This window comes from Sander vitreus, chromosome 5 (genome assembly GCF_031162955.1).
Source record: "Sander vitreus isolate 19-12246 chromosome 5, sanVit1, whole genome shotgun sequence".
Taxonomy (NCBI): Eukaryota; Metazoa; Chordata; class Actinopteri; order Perciformes; family Percidae; genus Sander; species Sander vitreus.
The window spans coordinates 31847417-31872507 of record NC_135859.1 but is presented as its reverse complement, the minus strand read 5'-3'; the positions used below and the strand labels follow the sequence as shown (position 1 = coordinate 31872507).

At 38.6% G+C, this 25091-nt stretch overlaps 3 protein-coding genes and 1 pseudogene across 6 annotated transcripts; 3 read left to right on the top strand and 1 right to left on the bottom strand.

Moving 5' to 3' along the window:
* Positions 1-164: 164 nt before the first annotated feature.
* Positions 165-2795, bottom strand: LOC144518665 (uncharacterized). Of its 3 annotated transcripts, XR_013502021.1 has the most exons (4): positions 2523-2795; positions 1527-1648; positions 1068-1223; positions 165-942 (listed from the first exon to the last, which is right to left on the bottom strand). XR_013502021.1 is itself a non-coding variant. In XM_078251496.1 (3 exons), the coding sequence occupies exons 1-3, from the start codon at positions 2759-2761 to the stop codon at positions 1192-1194; spliced, it is 393 nt and encodes a 130-aa protein (XP_078107622.1). In that variant the 5' UTR covers positions 2762-2795; the 3' UTR covers positions 165-1191. The 3 variants fall into 3 exon arrangements, 2 of the variants coding, with proteins under 2 accessions (XP_078107622.1, XP_078107624.1); XM_078251496.1 differs by having other exon boundaries at positions 165-1223; XM_078251498.1 differs by having other exon boundaries at positions 165-1223; positions 2547-2795.
* A 6518-nt stretch (positions 2796-9313) lies between these two features.
* LOC144517697 (natterin-3 pseudogene) lies at positions 9314-10551 on the top strand (annotated as a pseudogene).
* A 4055-nt stretch (positions 10552-14606) lies between these two features.
* On the top strand, positions 14607-17639 carry LOC144517696 (natterin-3-like). The gene is made up of 3 exons (XM_078249823.1): positions 14607-14691; positions 15751-15865; positions 16459-17639. Exons 2-3 carry the CDS (start codon positions 15751-15753, stop codon positions 17547-17549), a joined length of 1206 nt encoding a protein of 401 aa, XP_078105949.1. The 5' UTR covers positions 14607-14691; the 3' UTR covers positions 17550-17639.
* A 993-nt stretch (positions 17640-18632) lies between these two features.
* ptrh1 (peptidyl-tRNA hydrolase 1 homolog) lies at positions 18633-24855 on the top strand. 2 transcript variants are annotated; one of them, XM_078251495.1, is made up of 6 exons: positions 18633-18754; positions 19125-19250; positions 20848-21067; positions 22361-22460; positions 22776-22821; positions 23481-24854. In XM_078251495.1, the coding sequence occupies exons 2-6, from the start codon at positions 19143-19145 to the stop codon at positions 23757-23759; spliced, it is 753 nt and encodes a 250-aa protein (XP_078107621.1). In that variant the 5' UTR covers positions 18633-18754; positions 19125-19142; the 3' UTR covers positions 23760-24854. The 2 variants fall into 2 exon arrangements, with proteins under 2 accessions (XP_078107621.1, XP_078107620.1); XM_078251494.1 differs by lacking the exon at positions 18633-18754 and having other exon boundaries at positions 18761-19250; positions 23481-24855.
* The last annotated feature ends 236 nt before the right edge of the window (positions 24856-25091 follow it).

Sequence of the window (25091 nt, the reverse complement as noted above, 5' to 3'; positions counted from 1 at the left end):
GAGCTTTTATTTTTGTCACACTGAGGTCAAAGGTTTCTGAACATTTCATGAGAATTCTCCATCTTTTTCATATAACAAGAAATTAAGCACCCCCATTATTGTATTGATCTTCACATTCTGTTATGCAGCTGTTGTCTTGGTCTGCTCCTTTTTTCCTTTTCCTCTGCTACTGGAAGTCCTCACTGCTCCATCCAACATTTTGGCTCTTAGCCACAGGGTCACCGTTGGACCAGCGCAACATCTGCTGTATCACAGCAGAGCTGTGGAGTCATACTGAATGCAAAGAAAAGCCTGTGTACAAGTTACACCTAGGCAAATTTATTTTACAATATTCAATACAATACTACAACTATGTCATGCGATTTTCCAACACAGTTTGCAAAAAAAAAATATTTACAAGAAAAAGATTGGGGCCTTGTAAGAACAGGCTTTACTACAAATAGTATTTGCACCTATTTAGAAATAGTCATCCACTTGTAGCAACCTCTTGAACTGAAACAGCTGCGAACACTGTGTCTGATGCTATTTCAGCACAGATTTGACTAACCCTAACCCCTTAACACAAGTACTCCATTGTCCCTTGTCTTCATCAGCAGGCTCCATCATATCCTCATCGACCAAGTCGCCATCGTCCAGACAGATGTTGTGAAGAAAGGCAGCTGGTCATCTTTTGGAAGTGGACAGTTCGCCCCAGTTTCCTGATGACTGCTCTGCATTTTCTGTGCACAATGTCATGGATTGTGGACCTTGGGATATCATAGGCCATCGATGCAACTCTTCATGAAGCAGCACAAGCTAGCCAGTAGACAAACACCAGTACTTCAAATGTCCTTAGTCCAGCCAACACATCAAACTCAAGAGCAGAAGTTAAAGTCTCTGAAATCCCACACAGTTGTTTTGAGTTAATCTTCCAGGACTGTATGAACTGATTGACTGTTGCACCTGATAGTATAGGACAAATGACACATTTATCATTCTGATTGATAGAAAAGATTTGTGACCTAGTAAATTCCCATCTAAGCTACGGCCCACTTTAACCTGAGCAGAGGTCTAATCAGCCACAATACCTGAAATTGCCTGTGTGGGTGTTCAGAGGCTTGAAGGCCGCAATGGACAGACGAGAAGGACGCAGGTTGGGGTGCAGGTCAACCTTTTCCTCCAAATGCTGATGAATGAAGAGCACCATGGTATTCAGGTACTCAGTGTGTCATGGGGGTCACACTCTAAAATGTGAAACAATTGAAGAATTATGAGTAATTGCGTATGCTTTCCATTTTACATAAAAGCCAAATAAAACCTCTGTTCCTCAATATATCATTTTGTATTCATCACTAATTAGATGTCCAATATATATATATATATATATAGATATATAGATATATATATATCTATATATATATCTATATATAGATAGATATATATATAGATATATATATATATAAATAAAATGTAATCATATGAATAGATGAAAACTATACTTCATCATCCATTTTCTAAAAAACTAGCAAGTACAACCATTTACTTACCCATCTGAGAGTGACACGCCAGTAATACCGGATAGGGTTGGGATTGGGAGGCAGATGTGTCGTAGTCTAAGAACCAATGTTTGGCTGGTGTTGATGTTGTAGCCAAAGAATCTGCATGATATCTGCAAGATAACATAGAACACATCATTTCTCAGTCTGTTCTTTAGTAGTGTGTCCGTTCTGTAATATAATAATAATAAATAGACTGGGGTTATATTTTCCAAACATATTTTATGTAAGCTGGTTGTTAATATCAGTTTATAAACAGCAGGCTTACATAGATTTTTAAGAAGCTGCAGGCAAAAAGGCTTGTGATTTTTAGTGGTGTAAGAAAATATCAATACACTTATAGTATTGTGATATGTTTTTTTTTTAGACTGTATGGATTCTGAAAAACACTATAAATTTGTAATAGTTAACATTAAAAGATGCATAACCGAGAGTGGTTCATTTTGTCTTCTTTAAACTCCGAACCATTAACGTTAGACAGCAGTGTTGTAGTGTATCTTCAGACATCTGACTCTTTCACTCCATAAAGTGTTGTTAATACTGAGTTTTATTTTTCACAAATCTAATCAAGCAAAGGTAATTTTACAAGGTAAGGTCAGGAGAGTGGAAATCAATCCCACACCTTATAGACATACAGGAAATTAAACACAAGTCTTTTACTCAGCGCCTAAAACAACAGAAGGTCAATACATACATGCCAGCACTAAAACTATTATGCATTTATACTGTTAGTTTGTAATGTCAACATATGTATGTATTTTACTTGTTGTTTCCTCTTAGTTCATACAAACTGCTGTGTGCTTGGTTTTGTTGCTAATCATTTTGCCTCTGCGTTGTGTCTTGTTTTTGTTTTGTTTTTTTACATCGAGGCCAAGGGACTACGGATGAAAAATAGCCTTTTGGCTAATTCTGTCACTTTAAACCCATGTAAAATCATGCGTTTTTATTAATTTGCAGTGTCCACTTCTTAAATAAACTGAATTGAACCTCTCAATCAGGAATATGGCTAACTCTGCATCGGTTTTGAATCCTTTCCGGTCCTTTAGCTGTCTCCACGTCGGGTAAGCCTCTCCGATGTTTACTCTGGTTTTATCGCGGGCTCGGCTCTCGTTCCTTTTAGCTAGCTTTTCGTCATTGGTCAGATTCCGTTTGCATGTCTTTGCCGTGTAAGCTGTTGTTGGTAAACGAGGGATGGGCAGTTTTTTCAATGGTTGTTCCTCAGCCATTATTGTGTTTGCTTCTTCTTCAGCTTCTTATTCTTCTTTATGGTTTATTGGCGGTTGGCAAACCAACTTAAAGGAGCATTACCGCCACCAACTGGACTGGAGTACATTGGCAATAAAACAAAACTTTTCCACTCTTTTCCCATCAAAATTAGCGTGTAGGCTATCCTATTATTTCTTTTTTTAAACAAGGGTTGACCTGCTAAAAATGCAATGTTAGTGCAATGACAAATAACAATACCAGGGTTTAAGTGGTAAATGAATTATAGCCTATCTTAAAAAGGATTCAGCAGTTTAGACAATTAAAACATGTACATACTGTATATCAAGAGTCTTTAAGGCGTTTGGGTTTAGTGCTGAATAGATTGTATTTAGCCTCATGTTCCATTTAATTTACAAAAACTTTGAATAGATGTTTTCTGTTACAGAATTTACTTTTGTGAATGGGAACTATTGCCAACATAAAATAGGATGTATATAATACTGTTTTTGTAAAACCCTACTCTCATCATATGGTTAGTATACAGTAGAAAGCTGTTTCGGTGGTTACTTCTTTTTATATCTGTCATTTAAGGGGCATATTATTCCTGTTACTCTTAAGTAATTCCGAAGAGTAGCACACTTTCCATGATGTCTCTCCTATAGCAGATCCCCCAATGCAATATAGTGTTTTTCATCAATTAGTCCTGATATTAATTCCCTTATTTCTTCATCATACCTGAACATTAATATAAACATATTATTCACTTATTCACACTGGTATCATGTACTTGTTTTGTATTTACCCAGGTGTTAGGGTATTCACCCCAGTAATTGGAGTTTAAAAGAATTGGGTTTGTTGTGCTCACAGCATTAAAAAATGACATTTAAAAAAATCCAACAGTAATTTAGTTAGTAGTAGTTAGTCGGGATAACCCATGGACTTCATATGTACAGTTTTGGTTACAAGTTCTTTCTACAGAAGAAACAGTCCTATGGAGAAAGTTCAAAAAGATAACCTTACACTTAAAAAGCCAATATACAGTAATATGAAGTTTATTGAAATAAGGTCTGAGCTGAAATATCTAAGATAACCAGCAGGGGGCACTAAAAGATTACTATTTGCTCACCACACATTGTAAATATAGCCACAGCTCATTATCCCATAGAGCAGTGAAGTAATGATCAAATATGATCCTATAAATTACATAGTATTACATATTACATAACCACCTGAAGGCTCCAGTCAAAACAGTCAGTATTGAAGTTGCTGACTACAGTTGCAATCCTCCATGAAGAAGAATCACAAAGAGCCGCGTTTCAACACTTCAGGGGGTTACTGAGTGATACCCAAAACGTTTTTTTGGCATTCCTTAAAGGTTTGGGTCATTATTAAGAGCTTTGTGGGTGTTTAAATCCTTATTGTGGTTGTGTGAGAAGATTTGGATTTCTCAAAGTTTTCTCAGATGATATTCGACAAACACTGTTATGATATAAGTTCCTGATATACATTGAAGGTCACTGATATGATAGTTTGGAGGACGAAGATAACTGATAAGTTACTGCCTTATTACTCTGTTTATCCTCACTCGTTAATAATCCTGAATCTTATCCTGCATTTTTTTTTTATAACGGGTAGTGAAGTCAGCATGAACACAACCGCACGGTTGTTGGAAATGATAGAGAAACATCACAAAGACTTTCAAAGACTATCAGATTTGCCTTTCAATGCCTTTATCTTGTTAAGCTCCACATTTATTAAACTACAAACATTCCCACCTGGAAGCTGGGTTTGGGAATTCAAACCAGCAACACCACAAGTACCTTATTTAATAACCAAAAGCACTTTTAAAATAATGTCACTGTTTATTTTTTTATTTTTTATTTTTTTAAATAAAATCTACACCGGATCCTATTTGGCTTGGCTACTCCCTAATCAGTGATGTCACAACAGCTGTTTCCTATCAGCTGCTAATCAGAGAACCTGCCAAATGCTTGAATGTTTCCTAAAGACAGAAGGTCAACAGCAGTTTTCCACTCTTTGGGATTCGATGTGAATTCAGTCCAAATACTTCTTGTTCATGTAGGATGTTGGCCTGGGAGATAATGGAGGGAGGGATTGTTTAAAAAGTAGAAACTAATGGAACCAATTAGAAAGATTATTTTGGTTTGCAGGTGGAAATTGCTCCTAAAAACGTCTTCCTATTGATACAGTGTAAGGTCAACATTAAACACATTCTGTAAACACTGTCTCTTGGTTTGTATTGTTCCACAGGTGTATATTAACAGAGAAAACATATTGAAAACATATTCCCTTACACTTTCATACCTACTGTTCAATATGTCCATATATTGTTCAACTCTATGTTTATTTCTTAAAAGGTTTTCTTCATTATCTCAACGTTAGATCACTTAATTTGATGACTACCAGGGTATGTGATAATTCAATATTATATTATATAAACTTTAATGATCATCGTTTTCCAAAATACTGTCGTTTAAGGAGCTCAGGAAGAATAGCTGCTGCAATGCAGGAGCTGATGGGGATCCTATAAACCAGGGGTGTCAAACTATTTTCACTGGGGGCCACACTGGAAAAAGAGAATCACACCAGACAAGGGCCAGACATGTAGAGTTTATTTGTTTTTGTTTAGACTTTTTTGTGGCTTTCTCAGACATTTGTCACCTTTTTTTCCAACATTTTTGTACGCTTTTTGTCGACATGAAGCCCTACAAAAGTCTTAGCCATCATAGAATTTAGCAAATCAAACAAAACAATGATACATGTTTTTAACAACAACCTGTTTCACAGCCTGAATATGAAAACTCTCTGCTTCTGGGGGAATTTCGGAGTCTCAGAGTTGGCAAATCTGCCATATACTGCTTTGAACGTTAAAAAACACTTTCCTGTGTTTTTGGTTTGGTGCACAACTAGGCGGGCCAAAATTTATTGTGAACCCAAATTGATATATACGGGCCGGATCTAAATCTGCAAGGGGCCGGATTTGGCCCGCGGGCCTTGAGTTTGACACATAAACCAACAAAACAATTAATCATCATGAACTTAATGAAAAACTGACAACTGGATTGTTAGTTTTTGTTTTATACACATATGAAGAGAGTATTTTTTTCCTAATATATAAACATATTTTACACTCCACAAAGAATAGTCTAACATTTGTTGTTCAACTTAATGTTACAGCTAAGGACATCATTCTTTCATTTTAAATTTGAATTTAAAAGGGTTTCTTGACTACAGAAACATGTCTCCATGAATTTAGACCTCTCCCTCCTCTGCTGATGACACCCACCTATTCGTGTCATTCTCCCACCTGACACTAGGTATGCATCACTATATCTTGTAATGGATGTCAAGGCTCAACCTAAAATTCAGCCTAGACAAGACTGTGCTCATGTTCCATCAGGAGAAGGGATGCCCCACTGAGACTTGTCCATCACTATAGATAATTAGAAGGGCAATCCTTTGACCTCAGCCAAAGCCACGCCCTTTCTCGCAATGTTAATGAACCTGACAAATTATTTGTATCCGCCCTGTGATTCGGATCGGCTCCACAATTCAATGGATTCTTCCTTGGCCCATGCTACACCCTTCCACCAACTTCCATGAAAATCAGGCTAGTAGTTTTTACGTAATCCTGCTGACAAACAAACCAAGAAACCAAACCAAAAACATGATCTCTTGGCGGAGGTGATTGGAGGGGAGGCTCTTCCATTTTTGATGACACCTTGCTCTTGTTCCTACTAAGGTTAAGGTTAGTCGCTCCAGAGGTGTGCGACCTCTGACATATTGTAAGTCGCTTTGGATAAAAGTGTCAGCTAAATGACATGTAATGTAATGTAATGGTTAAATGTACTTATTGTAAGTCTATTGGGACCAAAGCATCCAAAGCTCTAGATTAACATAATGGAATGGTATCGAGTCTGTAAGCTTACAGTTACAGTCGATAGACTCAGCCAGTAATTGTCTGTTAACAGAAATCATAGATTCATATTTGCTAAAATCTCATCTTCATATATGGGCCAAAATCTAACACATGCAGAAAATTTAATGGAAATCCATTAATGCATTTTTTGCAGAGAAAGCAATAGACTAACTAACAGGCAGGAAAAAGTAACTTTTTACAGAAAATAATTTCTATCTAAGTTAAGAAAGACACCCACTGCGACCAGTTTCAGTTAATTGGTCAGACAGAGTGAAAGTACACAGTCTGCTTTATAGTTCAGCCATAAACCAGTACATATAAACCTGGAGGCGAGTGGCTGTGGACTCAGTGGGGATCAACTCTAAGGGTGAGTGCTGTTCAGTCTCTTATCAATCACTGATGATCATGATCAAGTGGCAATAATCTCCACTAATCCATGTATGAATTGGTTATAGCGCTTTTCTTTAATGATAAAATATTTTTTTGTTAATTATGTGTTACAAAGATGTGTCAAGTAAATACAGAGATGGGAAGTAACGAAGTACAAATACTTCGTTACTGTACTCAAGTAGAATTTTCAGATATTTTTACTTTACTATTTATTTTTGTGCCGACTTCTTACTTTTACTCATTACATTTTACAAAATTGGCTCGTTACTTTAGTTTGAAATAATTTCAGTGGAGTTATTATTGTTCGCGTCATCAATACCAAATTCAATCCAATTGAATGGGAATATACGTTGCACTTGACGCACCACTACAAGCTGACTCGACAGATTCGGCGGCATTCATTCGCGGCAAATCATTGCGGCTTGATGGCGGTAACGTTAGCACACAGTAGTATGGACGGTGACATGATTGTAAATGAAGAAAGCGGAGATCCCAGAGATTCGGCAGACAAGCAGCAAGACATTCCCAGTCATCCTTGGCCTTATCTGAGAGAGATGTTTGAGATAGTAGGCATCAAGAATGACTCCTGGCAAATGTGCTGCGTAACTCTAAAAGTATGGAGAACTTCTTAATTAATGTCTGTTTAGTAATTCATATTTTATCCTTTATTTTCTTTCCAGAAGCCATATTTGAGCACACACACATACATGTAGATTCCTTTACATGTTAAGGGGAAGATTAAAAAAGAGAAACTGGATCTGTGAATTCTCACAGAATCACAATTGAATTCATATCTTGCTACTCAGTCAGAATCTTATTAACCTGGAGTCCCAGTCTCTGTCACAATAATCATATATGTGATGTTTTAGGCCTATTGGCAGACATCCATTTAAAATGTAGGCAATGGCATATAAAGAGTCTTTTTTCCATGTCCACTGAAGTTTCTCAGCTTGCGCTGTAGTAACATTTGTGTGGTCCAGGTAGCTTTGCATAAAAAATGGTTGTCATTCGCAAAGGCTACTTTTACTTTTATACTTTAAGTAAATTTCCAAGCCTGTACTTTGTTACTTTTACTTGACTTAACACAAGTATCTGTACTTCTACTTGAGTACGGGAAGTGAGTACTTTTGCCATCTCTGAGTAAATAAAAAAAAAAATCTCTAGATATATTTATATTTATCCATCTACATACTTCCTAATTGACCCACTTGGAATAAATAAAATTATTGTTTTAATTATATTGAACTGAAATTACAGTATAAATCTAATTATTAATAATAAATTGTAATCAAAATATAAATTATGATAAATACTTATACAGTGAAACACACTCAAATACATGAGGAAAAACTGACACGTTACTCCTACTTAAGTTATTGAAATTATTTATTTATTTTTATTATTATCATACATAATTCAAAGTTGATTTCTCACATATAAAAGTAACATATGAAGTGAAATGCAATGTACCGTGCTCCTAAAGTTTTGCTTAAAAAGGGTTAAAGATAAAAATGAGAATAAAGACATATACATAATTTTAAAAAAATCAAGATAAAAATTAAAAAAAAGTAAAATGTGCATGCGTCAAAAGTGTCAATACTTACTTGAAGTTGTAATTCCTCCCGACAGCTTTTCTTACAAAATAAATGTCCATGGTGGATTTCGAACACAAATTCCAAATGGACACACAGACCAAAAACTCCTTTAAACCTTTAAACCTTTTGGTATACAGTTATTGTTTTAGAGTGTTGTGTTGTTTAACACCAATGTGTACTGACGATGAGTCAGAGGTTGTAGATAATGTGTAACATTGGGAAAGACAAAGGCATTTTTTTTAAAGGGCAAAATGTTCTGAGCAGAAATGTATTAATGTATTATGACTTAGAAATGTATTTCACATTGAGTTGAAAACTTTAAGACTGAAAACCTTTTGTGTTTCATATCCAGATGAAGCAGTCCGTGCTGTTGCTGCTGGCCCTGCTGGCTCTGTCCTCAGCCAGTCTGCAGGACATTGTGAAGAAGAGCTCACAGCACAGGAAAGGTAAACATTTCGCATATTCCATATTTCTTGTGACATAAACAGACGCAGATGGTAGCTTTGGGTTGCAGCTGTTGAATATACCTAACCAAGCAGGCTAAATTAATTCTGAAGCAGATGTTTTCCAGATGTTCCAGACGGTCTGGTCCCTGGTGTCGGGTCCTCTGACTCTTGCTAAGCTAATTTTCAGTTTAATTAGTTTTCCTTATTATAACATGTGTGTGGTTAAATGTGTAAACTGTCTGTCTATCTGTCTGTTGTTTTTTTTACACAGTTTCCTTACTGAACCCAGAGCTGGAGGGTGTGGTGCCTGAACCAGCTGGCAATGTGGTGTCGGGTCCTCTAAATTCTGCTGACCTGGAGCAGCAGCAGGATCTCCCTTCCTCCTACATGTTCGGTGATAACGTCAACCTGGAGTGGCTGACCTGGGGCGGCTCTGTGCCCAACGGAGCCGTTGCAATCTACAACGGCTACACCGAGCGCACCGACTACGTCTGCAAGTACAAGTGTGAGGCCGGCTTCTACAACCCCAGCCTGGGCCCCTACTGCCGCTACCCCTACGGAAACAAAGAGTACTACGCCCCCGAGTTCGAGATCCTGGCCAACAAGGACAACTTTGAGTTCCTGGAGTGGAAGGACGGCTCCTACGGTTCAGTGGCCCAGCATTCAGTCGGGACCTGCCCGGGTGTTGGCATCTACGTTGGGAAGAACAAGTACGGCCTCGGGAAGGTTGTTCCTCAGTTCAAGGCCTTCTTTCTGCCTTGGGAAGGCGATGAGTATTGGTATAAGAGTTACCAGGTCCTGGCCATCAACAGAGATGCCTACAGCCAGCAGATCACTGACGTCAAGTATGCCATCGATGATGTCGCCATCTTCCAGTATCCTCCTGAGACCATGCGCATCTCCGGGGTTACCAACAACGACTGCCAGACGGTGGTGAAGACAGTCACCATCTCAAAGACCACAGAGGTGGAGACCACCTGGAACATTGGCCGATCCACCATGTTGGGTGTCACTGGCAGTATCACAGCTAAAATCCCCTTCATCGGCACCGGGGGCATTGAGATAGGTGCGGAGAAGACGCTGCAGTTCTCCAGGGGAACCACGGTGGTGGAGTCGCTCAGCCACTCCGTGTCTGTGGAGCTCAGCATCCCGCCAAACCACTCCTGCAGAGTCCGTATGGAGGGACGCAAGCTCAAAGCCGACATCCCCTACACAGCCCGCCTCAGCCGCACCTACCGCAATGGAGAGACCCAGTGGACGTCCATCTCGGGGACATATGACGGAGTCCAGATCGGAGAAGTCCGAGCCGTGGTGGACCGCTGTGAACCGGTAGCTGACGCCAAGCCATGTCCTTAAAAGACAACTAAAATGGAAAACTCAAACAAAAGATATCTTTTTAAACAACATCTGATATTTGTGATATTGAAAGCAAATGATGTGTCACAATAAAAACAAATATGCCATGCACATGCTGTGTGGTAAATGGAAAATGTATTTTGTGTCTTTCTGTGTCTAGAAAAAAACTTTACATGTTGAAAATACTTTTTAAAATAAAAGAATCTACCAGTAGCATTGCATAGTTTTAGTTGGTGATTAAGCAAAAACATTAAAACAAGAAAATGGAGATGGTAAACAAATAAATGCATAATAAATAAAAAATAAAAGGTGCTTAAATAGAACAAGGTGGATTGATTCACAGTAGGTTAAAGTTTTTAGTGACAATGTCTTTATTCAGTGGTAGTAATTCATTAAATAGGCCTAATACATATTTATAAAAGACAACATACATAAGTCACATTTTAGATTTAAATTTAGATTCAATTTTATTGTCATTTTGCAGTGTACAAGTACAAAGACAACGAAATGCAGTTTGCGTCTAACCAGAAGTGCAAAAAAGCAGAAAAGTGCAATGTGATATTCAAGTATAGACAGGTGGTGCATAGGCAGGACAAGAAATATATTGCAGTGTTACAAGAGCATAATATATATACATATATATATATATATATATGTATATATATATTTATTTATTTACAAATGTACATACTATAATTACACCTATACATAACCATATTCTATTGCTTTTCATACTATTCATCCTGCACATACACTTATTCTTACTACTCTTATAATGTTACCACACTGCACATAGCTGTACATACTGTACATATCTGTCTATATGGTTCATACAGAATATCCATATTTATTCTGTTTTTCTTATTATATATTCTGCTAATACACTACATATATCTATATTATTCTTACTACTATTATAATGTCACTGCTACTACATTGCACATATCTGTACATGTTGTTCATACACTGTTCATATTACATAGCCATATTTATTCTGCTCTTATAAGATACTTAAGTGCATAGCAATAGAATAAAGGACAATAGAAATATAAAGGCACAGAGCTTAAAGTAGTAACAGTGGCAGTAGAAAAAGCTAAAAGCAAACTACATTAACTAAAGGCCAGCCTGAATAAGTAGATATTCAGTTGAGTTTGAAACGTGTCAACAGACCTTGTATTTCTAATGTAGCTGGTGTTCCACAGTCTTGGAGCATATTACCTGAAAGCAGTTTCTCCGCTTGTTTTGTGGGCTGTTTTCTGGTAGACATTAAACCTGCTTAACATCCCTATGTTAGCATTGTCATGAGCATGTTTGCATGCTGATGTTAGCATTTAGCTCAAAGCACAGCCTCACGGAACTGCTTGCATAGACCCTAGTTAAGTTTGTACAGCACTAATAGTATTCTACAGCTTGTCTCTGTGGTTCACTTCATGTTGGACACAATGCTTCTGCATGTGAATTAATAAAGAAGTCAAATACGGTTTGTCTTCCAATTCACAAATTTGGATTGTAAAACGTTCAGCTCGGACATTGAATACAGTAATTATAAACCTTTGACTCTGCAAATTAAACAAAGACTTTCCTATATGAGAAAAGCAGGCCTTGTTTCCCATACAATCAGCTCAAAATAAGACGATCAGAAAGAATAACATCATCACTGCTCATCACACACAATATGCATCTGAATAATACACTGAATCTGAATAACGTAATATAAAGTTATCTCGTTGCATTGATGACAAGTTCACAGTCAGCTGAATGCTGAAGCAGCTGAAGGCCGTGACAGTGCAGTTTTGTCAATGTAAATGACTTTTACACTGCCTTGTTTCACACAGAGTCCTCATTCAGACTCAAATAAATAAATTGATAATAACTTTCTGTCTCAAGGACGCACAGAGATGGCCATGACATCAGCGATTCTCAATGATAGGGCTGTACGTGCAGAACAATGTTCGGGTTGAGCGATTTATCATCTGGTTTAATCTTGGCAGCTGGAGCCATTACGTAACAAGGACCTTCTTAATCAATGACCCACTATGACAGGGGATCTAATCACTATGTTCCCATCCTAAGCTTATCTAAACATACTGTATCTTGTCATCAATGTAGAAATGGCGCCATAGCACTTTGGACATCATGCAATCCTCTATCACCCCATAGATACGGGCGTTAAACCCGGGCAAATGTATTTATGAAGCACTTTTAACAGTCTCGTCAAACAGTAAATTCATAGCAGGAGGAGGGAAGAGCATGGATCAATAAAGAACCCTGTTATCATTATCAGCATGAATTGTCTTTTTACACTCCTTGATGGCTGCCGATAGATGTTTCTAGCCGAGGACAAAGTAGGTCAGAATGATGGCCTTGAGCTAACCTGTCTGTTGCTCGTTCTGGTTCTGCAGGAAACTAAGACAACCCGGTATCACAACAAAAATAAGACCAATGTCTGACCTTGACTTTACTGACTTGTATCTGTGTAAAGTTTATCACTAGAGAGGTGTTTTTACTTTACTTTTACTTTTACTTTTACTTTTACTTGTTTCCACTTCCCTAAAATTGGAAATTTAAACTTATACCATGCAAGCTACAGTTTGTACCTTACAAAGTCAAAAGCCAATCGCTGTCTTTTCTAATATGCCAAAGCAACAACAAAAAACTCCTGTGCAGGACTGTCAGTAGAGAGAGTGAAAACGCAATGTACGTAACATTGAATCCCCGCTTCGAGGCGCTGGTGCCTCCTGTCTGCATCCAGTGTGAGGCTCAAACATGGTGGAATCTATCCGATGTTTCTCACCATCTTGATGCACACTGCTCTTTCACAGGTCAACCTCGCGCAAGCAGCGATGGTGTGCAGGGCGTGAGGCCAGATCCAGTCCCTTTTCAGAGTTTTTTTTACATTACATGTCATTTAGCTGAAGCTTTTATCCAAAGTGACTTCCAATTAAGTGCTTTCAACCCTGAAGGTGCAAACTCCAGACAACAAGTAGTAAGTACAAGTACATTAGCTTTAAATAAGCAAAACTACAAAGAGCCATATGAAAGTGCAGCTTCATGTACTTTTTGTGTAGGAAGGCCATGTTAAATAAAATATTAAGCACAGCAGAGTATTTTTAAATTCTTTAAAAAGTGTCTTGATGGGGACTTAAATAATAACTCACACATGGCCGACAGGTTGACAGGTAGAACCTGGAGTCTGACTCCTCAATTTGTTGCAATTTGGTGCCTCAAAATTAACAATTTCCATTAACCTATACATTATAAGTGTTAGGTGTACCAGGCAGTCCACACACACTGTACAGGCTAGACTTAACAAAAACAACAGAAACACTAAAGATGTGTAAGAGTTCTTGCCACGAGGTGCAAACTTGTCACTTTTTTTTTTTCTTTTACAAGCATTGCTTCCAAAATATTATTTTTAGAAGTTAAGAACAGCCTCATTTTAATGTTGTTTTTTTTTCAACTTAATCTTTAAGTTTTTATAATGAGCCTAAGAAAAGGGACAATTCTATTAACCCATGAAGGAACGTAGGCTATATTATATAAAATGATCTGAAAGCATGGAAATCATTATTTGGACATAAATGGTTTTCACTGGGCAGCAATAAAAGATGCAACTCAAAGCATGAGCATGTAAAAACTCTATTGCAGTACAATTGTTTTATTCAAATGATATGCTATTAAACATATCCAGATGTTAATGTTAAGCCCTTCAGTGGTCTTATGACATAATACATTATGAAAACTGTATAAAAAATTAGGTCATGAAGGTCTCTGTTTTGAGACCTTCCAAAGAAAGCTTGTCTTCTTCTCACTGTCTTTGTTTCTTCTGTGTCCTTGAGCAAGGCAGTGAACCTGAGAGGACAGAGGTTGTGCTGGTCAGCTCCCAGTGAAAAACCAAACATGCCTTTCTATCTGCCTGATATGAGTTTTGAACTAGTTAATATTGGAGGAATATTTCATTTCAGAAGCTTCATGTGCGTCTCTGTTCCGCTCTGAGTCTTTCCTTTGACTCTAACACAAACTGAGCAGCAGGAGAGAAAAAACAAACGCTGGGTCAATGGGCGAGAAGCTGCTGCAGCTCTTTCTCTCTCTCTCTCTCTCTCTCTCTCTCTCTCTCTCTCTCTCTCTCTCTCTCCGGTTTATTGTGGGCAATAAGTCTGCAGGGAGATTTTAAAACTCAGCACATACTGCAGGCAGTGTCACTGCATGAGGAACCTGTCGAGGTAAAAGCTGCTTCTCTGTATCTGAATGAAGTGCTGATTAACAGCATTCTGTCTGATTATTCTCCTACAGTGCATGGGATTGATTGACAATCAATAAATGGATCTCAAATATTTGAATTTGAAATAATTTAGAACATTGTGGTTATTTGTTTTCCTGTTTTTGTTACTATTTTTTTCTTTTTTTACATGAAAGAGTATCCAGAAATAAATTATTAAGGCTTCTCTTGAAGTAATAATACATGAAAATGCATCCAATTAATAATACTGCTGCCTTAATTATATATCTGTGTTGGCACCAAACCTGGCAGCTTTTTATTCAGTTACATGAAGCGATACATTTTATTTTCATGCTGTATGTGAGAACATTTAATCTTTCTACCATTAGTTTAATAGTATTACAAAGTTGTACATCATTAGAACAGTTTCTTTTCACTTATTTCCTTTAATGTTTTAGCATTTTGGTAACTTAGATGATCCTTATTTTAACAATAATCCTGAATATTATTGGGGCCAAATTGTATGCAACATTGGAGGACACCCCTCAATCATAAATGCAGACTGTTTGACATAAAATGCATGTTTTATTATTAAGTTAGAAGAGCTATCTCAATGCTCTACAAGTTGCTCATTACTTCCAGGTCAAGGTGTGGTTCCCAAAGTTGTAACTAATAACTTCATTAATTGTTGCATTGCAATACTTGCTCTAACTGAGCCTTCATCTATTCAGAAAGCATAACAACGTGTAAAGTACAAGATGGACTGATTTGTGTCTGAAAACTCTGACAGTTTGGGTCAATTTTTCATTTCATTACAAACCAGCAATTAATAAGAAACAGATTAAAAGAATCATGACACCATTTTTATTTAACTTGGCTCCCTTTGTTAATTCATTTCCCCAATATTCTTGTTGCTTAATAAGAAATGAGTCGATCAGCTTCTAAAGGAGGTCATGACCAGCCTCAACCATAACCTAGAGTTTGTACTTTTGTAGGTTTGATGAGTTTTTGCTAAATTTCCAGTGATGCTGATAAGCCGCTTGTGTTTCCCCTATGTGTCCAGATGAGGTGGTGTGTCGCTGTTGTCTTGTCAGTGCTGCAGCTCTGCAGCCCAGCGATGCTGTCTGACCCGCTGCTCTACGTCTCCCAGCTGCAGGACGGGCAACAACAACCCAGCAGTGAGTGACGTTAGTCATGATACTACAGTTTTATCTGGGCAGACCATCAAATAGAGAGTTCCAATATATGCTATGCACCTTTTCACAACAGTGATGTGTGCTCCTTAAAAATGGCCATCAGCATAAATGAAAAACATAATATTAGTCACAACCAACAAGCCAATTTATGATCAATATCCATCAGATGATGGTCGATCCAAAACATAATTAGACTCATGATACATCTGCTTTTATTTACATCTTGCATACCCTCAATCTGTCAGCTGTGTGCATCCTGCAAGAAGCAATAAAGTGCATGAACGTGGTATATTAATATTGCACATTCTGAAGTTTTCACAGAAGATATTATGGTGATGGGCAGGAATGATTGGATCTTATCTGCCCCTAGATACAAAGTGCACAGGGAAGTGGTTTTACAGCAAGTGTATCAGGTTTTAATCAAGACTAGATTTTATTAGGGTGATTTTCACTTTAATTGTTAAAATTGTTTTGATCCTGTTTTCTCTCAATGTTCTGAGTCAGCATTCTCTCAGTCTCTCCTGAAAAAACGTTTTATATCAAAACCTAGTGCCAGTTTCTATATGTTTTTCCAGAGCCATGGCTTAACCCTACACTGGAAGATGTTGTCCCCTCCCGTGAAGTCATCAAGCCTCCTCAAATCAGAGAGATCCCAGAAACTGAGACATCCTCACATTCCTTACCCATGTTTGGTGAACACGCCAACCTCAAGTGGGTGACGTGGAGCGGCTCCCTCCCAAACGGCGCCGTTGCCATCTTCAACGGCTACACCGAACGCACCGACTACGTGTGCAAAGTCAACTGTGAGGCCGGCTTCTACACTCCCAGCAAAGGGAACTTCTGCCAGTACGCATACGCTGAGAAAGAGTATGCATCCTCCAAGTTTGAAGTGCTGGTCAACGTTGACCACTTTGAGTTCCTGCAGTGGGTTGAAGATTCGTACGGGTCAGTCCCCAGTTACGCCGTCAAAACCTGTCCCAACTCAGACATATATGTGGGCAAAAACAAGTACGGTCTTGGCAAAGTGGTGACCCAACACGAGGCCTTCTTCCTTCCCTGGGAGGGCAATGAGTACTGGTACAAGAAATACCAGGTTCTCGCTATCAACAGAGACAGCTACAGCCAGCACATCTCTCACGTGGAGTATCTCATCGACCAGATGGAGCTGTTCCACCATCCTCCAGAGGCCCTGAAGCTCACCAAAGTCACCAACCTGGAGTGCAGAACTGTAGAGAAGACTGTGAGCCTGGAGAAGACCAGTTCGGTGGCGAAGACCTGGGACATTGGTAGAGAGACGCGCAATGGCACCATCTCCACCATGAAGGCCAAAGTGCCCATCCTTGGCCCGGGGACCGTGGACTATACCAAGGAGCAGACGGTGACCTTCTCAGAGGGAACCAGCATAGTGGAGTCCATCAGTCACTCTGTCTCCGTGGAGCTGGTTGTCCCACCCAACCACTCCTGCACCGTGAGGATAGACGGCAGGAAGATGACGGCAGACATCCCCTACACTGGCAGGCTGAGCAGGACCAACCACAATGGAGAAACCCACTGGACGTACATCACAGGCACGTACGACGGCGTGAGCGTGGGCGAGATCAGCGCTGTGGTGGAGAGATGTCAGCCGGTGACAGACGCTGTTCCCTGCTCCCCAACTCAAGGCTGATTGTCGGTTGGTTGGACCTACAGCTCAAAAGGCAAATGTTGAGAAAGTTGAGAAAAACTCTGTTTTCCAAATAAATATAATGGCAATTTTTTTGACGAGTTTTTTTTGTGTGTGTGTCTTCCTGTAACTCTGAGATATGTTGGCCACCACCGTCACTGACTCGATCCTTGAAAGTCATTTTCAGATTATGTATTCCACTTACCTCTTGTCCAGTTACAAAGATATAGGGCATCAATATTTTAAAATGATATTGTAATAAAATACCACAAAATATAACAAATATGCCAGGGAATTGTAAACCAAACTATTGTAGAAATAATAAAAAAGCATAGGTTAAATCCATGGTTTTCTTTTGATTATTCTCATAAAACATTTTTTTTAATTGGGTCACTCAAAGTTCTTTAGATTTCAGAAAGCATGCAAACCAAAGTGTTGTAGTGGAGGTAAAAGTGGGTTATTTTGATATAGTTTAGGTCACAAAGTAACTATAACGTTGGAAAGCGAATAATATCAAATGTATTTGTTGATTTCATTTTTTATATTGTATCTGAATCTGACAATTAGCTAGAAACTTAACTTATTAAATAAATTTAGTAGAGCAAAAAGTGAAACAATTGGTTGGTTTAAAAACAATGTTGTTGGTTTTAATAGAAAACATAATGATGAAATCATGTTTACATTCTTCTGATTCAACATCAAAAGGCAGTTAAAACGTTAAACCCTAACTGCAGCAGGTGATGTCATTGTCACTAATGAACTCCCAATTAGTTGAAGGTGTGTTAATCAGGAAGACCACCGACCACCGACCACCACCAGTGTGTCCTAGTTGATCCACAACCGCTGTTTTCTGTTTAATACAGCATCTGAAAACACAACATTTGTTGTTCGAGAACAATTCTAATATGTAATTCTCGGTAACCAAGTTAGATGGCGCTGTAGCCTATCAGAGAAGGAAAACCCTGTTCACTCGGTTGTCTTTCTAACACTCATTGACTTTTGTGAAAGAGACATATACAGTCTATGGACATGACCTAGCCAGCTATTCTCTTGTAACCTCAAATAAGACATGAGAATATTAAAAAGGGCATACATTCTCGATATTTATGTTATTAGCTTATTTGTTAACCTCACCGGTTTTGAACCTATTTCGTGGTTGTTCTTAAGTGCGTCTGTTGGTGTTGTGCTGTATTGAGTTAGCCAACAAGGTACAGTAACGTTAAGCTAACATTAACCTTTGCAAGATAACTTAAAGTTCACACAGTTGTGATATCAATGTCAAAACTTAGATTTGCTTTTCTCTGTTGAGTTACGTATATAACTTAGCCAATAAAGTCAAGGTAAATACAGAAAAATATAGCTAAAGATTAAGTTAGGATATATTAAATCCCATTGAGAAATCGCAGTGAACATACAGGGTATTCTCATAGGAACTGTGGTTTCATCACGGTAAATCACTGTGAAAACATCTGAAATTTGACGTAATGACAAGTGCTGACAGACTTTATTATGGGCCGATTGAAAAAAATCACAGTTTTAAGTAGATTTTGTGGTAATTTGACCCTCTTTTTTATGAAGCTGTTGAACTTTGTCACGATGCGACGACTTTTGACAAGAGTCATAAACCGAGTTTTGCTGAGTGAGCTCTTTACACCGTTGATGGGAATTGAAGCAGAAATACACACACAAGGCCGCCGAAAGCTAGTAAGTGTTTAACCTCACATCATCTACATTTTGTTTACTACACTGTAGATACATGTATAGTTGTTTAACTTTGACTAATATAGATTTACTAAGCCAATAATCGCAAATACATTTTACTGGATTGGTAAATCCCACCAAACACCATTCAAAAATCTGACAATGTAGTAGGTCTACTGTCTTGCTTATTGGACAAAGTATCCCTCCCATAATACACTTTTGCATACATTTTCCGGATCAGTCTAACACACATTGAAATTCGGTGTACATTTCATTATAAGTGCTGCATTCTAGGCTAGATATCAAATTAAATATTGAGCTGTACCGCTGCTGCAAGGCTGCGTTAAATTGATAGATTTTAGAATGGAGTTTGGCTTGTTATCTGTTTTTGTTGTACTACCAGTGTAATTTGACTGATTGGTCTAATGACATTTTGTCCAAGTTTAGCCACAAAAATGGATTTGATAGAGACAGAGCAAAAACAAAACAGCCAAGATATGCGTTAACTTTTCATCTTGGCACCATATAAGAACAATCATCTGGTTTTCTTTTTAATAACTAGCTAGTCATATTCCTCATCTTTAATGTACTTTGTCATTTGACCTCCAATGTGTTAACTTCTCCTTGCCTTTTTCCACTGTGTCCTGTTCAAGCGAAAATAAATAAAAGCACAGTGTGTAGAGGCAGAACACAATGTTTGCAGTGTGTCAGCAGCCAAAGAGTCCAATACAATGTAGTCTATAGTGTTTCTGTTAACAGAGCTGTTGCTGCTGCCAGTGGATCAGTACCATCAGTACAAGGCAGCGGCTGTATATGTGTTGTGTGTTTATGTCAGCCTCCTCAGCTGACTTTAACTCTCTTTGGCTTTTTCTGAGGAAGAATTGTTATTGTAGAAGGAATATTCCATTTGTCATTCTCAATCATCTGATTAAACTTGATTTAACAATGGAGCTCACAGAGGAATAGGATATATCAGGCTTTGGCAACATAGACAATACTTTTGGTTTAAGTAACTCTTATTATTTATTTCTGCTACCTTCTATAGCATACTTACCTGTATTTATCTAGTAGTTTCTGTTGTACTGCTGCAACATTTTAATCAATAAAGGTGTAGCCCATCTTGTCTTGCTTTAAATGTATTTAAAACACAGAGTTATATAAGTGAAGAGATAGTAAACGAAAATGGAGACGGTAAAAATGTTTTTTAAACTTTTACAAAATAAGAGACAATCATGGGGAAGAGAAAAATATAAAACAAATGAATAAATTCAGGCAGAAAACACAACATCACAAGGGAATAATAGTGTTTTGCCTGCTCTCTAGGCATTTCCTTTTGATGTGTGATAGTCCAAATCTAAAGCAATACCTTAATATGTATCTGAAGACCTTCTTTTTATTGCTATTCATATGTTATGTACATGTCAAACCCAATATAAAGATTATCAGTTAAATCTTCAAAATAACAAAAACAACATAAAGGGTAGCTTTCAATGTTGCGTGTGTGTGTGTGTGTGTGTGTGTGTGTGTGTGTGTGTGTGTGTGTGTGTGTGTGTGTGTGTGTGTGTGTGTGTGTGTGTGTGTGTGTGTGTGTGTGAGACAGGTGGTGGGGCTGGGTAACCCAGGGATGGAAGGTACCAGACACAGCGTCGGCATGGCAGTGCTCGGCGCGCTCGCTGCCCGGCTTGGCGTTGCTGACCGTTGGCGTGGCGACAAGCATGTGTCCGGTGAGGTCATCGTGTCAGAGGTACAACAAACACATGTGGTGCTACTCCGTCCCAGGCTGCTGATGAACGTTAACGGAGTGTCAGTGGCCAAAGCAGGTGAGGTCACACCGTGTTTGTGTGTGTGTGTGTGTGTGTCTGTGTCTGTGTGTGTCTGTCTGTCTGTCGTGTTTATGCAATATGTAGTGATGTTTGTGTGTTTATTTTATTTTCATTTTGAGTATTTATGAACGAAAGTGAGCTCAGGAACAGACTCTCATCGTTATCTTTACTGTATGCCTTCCGCAGCTCTGCACTAATTGGTTTTGTTCAAAGTGCTCTATAAGCGAATGCGATTCCTCTCTCCGTCCGTCTCGTTTCTTTGTCATTTAATAAATGGCCTCTGTGGGATAAATAATTCATTAAATCTACAAAATGCAGCATCAGTGTATGTGTATTTACACCAGAGATGGGGATTTCTAATGAATTATGACTTTCCTGAAAATGTGTTAAATAAGAAAGCAGTAATAGCATTTACATTTATTTTACAGGTGTACCTAATAAAGTGACCACTGAGTGTATGTATGGTATATACATATTTCATTTACCATAGTTGTTAGGTGCTGGAAAAGCTTGAAAATGCTTAAGAAGTGCTTGACTTTGGAAAAGGTGAAGGAACCAAGCAGTCAAGCAAAAATGGCCAATATTGTCTGCGGTAGCTGCTTTTCTCTGTCAATTTAATTTCTTTTGTTTGACTGTTTGGTGTTTGTCTATTTGAGGAACTTTAGTTGAGGAACTTTTCCTCAACTTTGGAAGAAAACTTTATTTTCGTAAAAAAAAAAGTAATGCTGCGTTCCAGACACAATTTTTATCCCGTAAGTTACAACTTCAAGTCACGACTCACAACTTGGTAGCGTTCCAGGCAAAGTCACGACAAACCCTTCTAGCTAGCGTTAGCTAGCGGCTACCTAACGTTGACGTTAGCTAGCGCTAGGTGATACTAGCGATTTCTAGTCGGCAACATATTTTGGGCTTCATTTAATAAACATAACCTGTAGTAGTACACAATCGTATGTGTATTGTTTTGATTACAATGTGCGGAATTACTTTACGTTGCCTATTTGTGTCTATTTATTTCTATTTCTCACCGTTAATCACCGGCGTCTGCACAGCATCAACAGGGGTCGCCATTGTTGTTTATGTGTGTGTGACGTCAAAAACTGCGGGTAGTAAGTTACGGGTTTGACTGCCGTTCCAGGGCACTCTCACGGGTAGAAGGTTGTGAAAACACGGGTTACGGGTTGCCTGGAACGCAGCATAAGAGCTATTTGGTTGTTTGTCAAAATGAACAAATGAAATGGATATTTATTATCGTTGAACGTTTGATCCAAAGTGTCTGTTTGTCCTTTCTAGCTGGTAAATACGGCATCAGGCCTGAAGACATCCTGCTGGTCCACGATGAACTGGACAAACCGCTGGGGAAAATCGTCATCAAACACGGAGGAAGTGCCAGGTGGGTTTCATTCATCACGTTGACTTAATACTTCTCCATGCTGCAGTTTGAAGGTCTGGACCTGAATGCTGGTGGATCTCCTTCCCTCTAAGAAATAATTACCTAAATGTATTGTTTTTTTAGTATTTGAAGTGATTGACAAGATTCAGTTGTGCAAAAACAAACATTGGGATTACAAATATAAGAAAGTTATGGGATACTTAATGTAATATTTTGTGGAAAAGAGTCGATGTACGGGGAAAAAAATCCCACCTGTGTTGAAAATTACAGTCAGAATACAAATTGAACTTCACCTGAAATTCCTCTCGTTCACAGAGGTCATAATGGAGTCCGCTCCTGTGTGGACTGTCTTCAGACTGATGTAAGTAACACAATCACAACAATACAGGTTTGAATTGACTTACAAGAGAAACACAGATACGTATTTCAATAGTGGTTATTGATTAGAAAACATCTTTCAAGAACTTTATTCATCCAAAAGGAACTTTTTGCCAAAGATGTTAAGTATACATAGCAACATTTAATGTATACATGCATAGTAAAATAAAATACATATTCATAGCAGACTACATCTAGGAAAAGTATATATATGCATGCAGAACAAGCGGAGGTGCCAATCACAAATGCTCTCCATGAACAAACAATACAAATTGGGCTGGGCTAAACTTTATGAAGAAACTTTACGTGTGCTTGATGCTGAAACATTTGCCACTGAAAAAAAGACATAAGACAAAGGAGGGCGCCTGGGTAGCTCACCTGGTAGAGCGTGCGCCCATATAGAGAGGATCAGTCCTCGCCGCTGCGGCCGTGGGTTCAGTTCCTTTGCTGCATGTCATTCCCCCTCTTTCCCCTTTCATGTGTAAGCTGTCATGTCAAAATAAAGGCCTAAAAATTCCCCAAAAAAATAATCGTATAAATAAAATAGAGAAAGACAACTTTTTGTCTTTTTAAATTTATAAACCCAAGCGCAGTGTGTAAACCAGCAGGATTGTCTCACGTCCTCTTGTCTCTCTCTCGCAGGCGATGTCCAGACTTCGGGTCGGCATCGGCCGGCCGACGGGGAAAACGCCGGTGGAGCGCTACGTTCTGGGCCGGTTCTCCTCAGAGGAGAAGAAGGTTCTGGAGTCTGTTCTCGTCCAGAGTGTGGACCTTCTCCTCTCCCAGCTCTCCCAGGAAGACTCCCAACAGGACTCCCAGCCCCCCTCCTCGCCAGCAGGGGGCAGACAAGCAGCACAGAAGAGGAAGGAGACGGAGCGCTCATCCTCCCCAGCTGAGAACTCTGCTGCTGCTGAATGCTGAAGCTCAAAGTGCCTCAAAAACATGAACATTTACAGAGCGAGCATCTTTACTGAGACTGTATTTATTCTCTGCTGTGAATTAAAGGACACACATATTTCTACAGAGCAGGACAACCGCTGAAAACGATTGACTCATTCTTCTTGGGTATCCTACAACAGGAGTGTGACCACAAAAATAGTCCAAATGAAAATAAATGGATGCTTTGACATCGTCTTAAAGCAGAGTGTAACTCATTATGTGTATTGCTAAAGAGGTTGTGTTTTCACAAATGTTTTTGTCTGATTATTGGGTTAGAATAATACCTCAAAAACATGTCAACAGATTTCAGTCAAAGGTGATGTAACAATCGGCCAGAGGCAGAACAACAAGTTATGTTTTCGAGCCAAGAATCGATTAAGGATATCTAACATTGCAAGATGTGTAATTATTTTAAACATTTAGCGATTTTCTGATGAAATACTGGACATGAATGGTACATTTATCCCATGTGTCATTTAAAAGCTCACACAAACTCAGAAAAAAAGATTGATGTTTATATTTATTCTGATTTAAAATAATAAATTGAGAGGGCCGTGTATCCTTGCTGGAGAACTTGTACCCCAAGGGGTACTGCTGTTGCCAGGGGGTATGTGGAAAGATTGTGGAGCAGCTTCACTGTTACAAATTATTGAAAACTAGGTAGCAAGTGAGCACAAAAGCTTAACCAAGTGACTGAAATGGTTAGCCAAAAGCACTGACTACAGAGTTGCAATAGCTAAAAGTAATGGATAAATGGTTGAAAAATTCAGCTTCACTTCAAGAAATAGTAGTAGTAGTACAATGACCAAACCAACCTAAATATTGACAGTTCAACAAGTATGAAAAAATTAACAATATCCATTTTTATATATTGGATAAGGAATAACATTTAGAACATACATTGAGAATTGATGAAGAGGTACGTGTGTTCATCTGACAGGACTGTAGGGGTTCCTCAGACCAAAAAGGTTGGAAACCACTGCATGTCATGAGACGCTCCTCCGGAGTGCCAGCACTGTAAATGTCTTATTTGGAACATAAAGTATAAAACCAACAGCATCAGGCCTCATCTGTGTATTTTTTGTGGTGGCATTTTAAGCCAATAGACTCCCAAGTGATGCATTTCTAACAGGTCGAGAGTCAAGAATTGAACTGGAAGAAATCATAAAAGCTCTTTTCTTAAAGCTCAATTTCTCCTCTTTTGTATGTAAAAGTGACAGCGAGCCTCCTCATGCTGCTGTCAGCCGAACGTACGGTTCTCCTCATACGCTGCTCTCTTCCATCTTGTCCTCCTTGATGAGGCTCTTTTGGCTT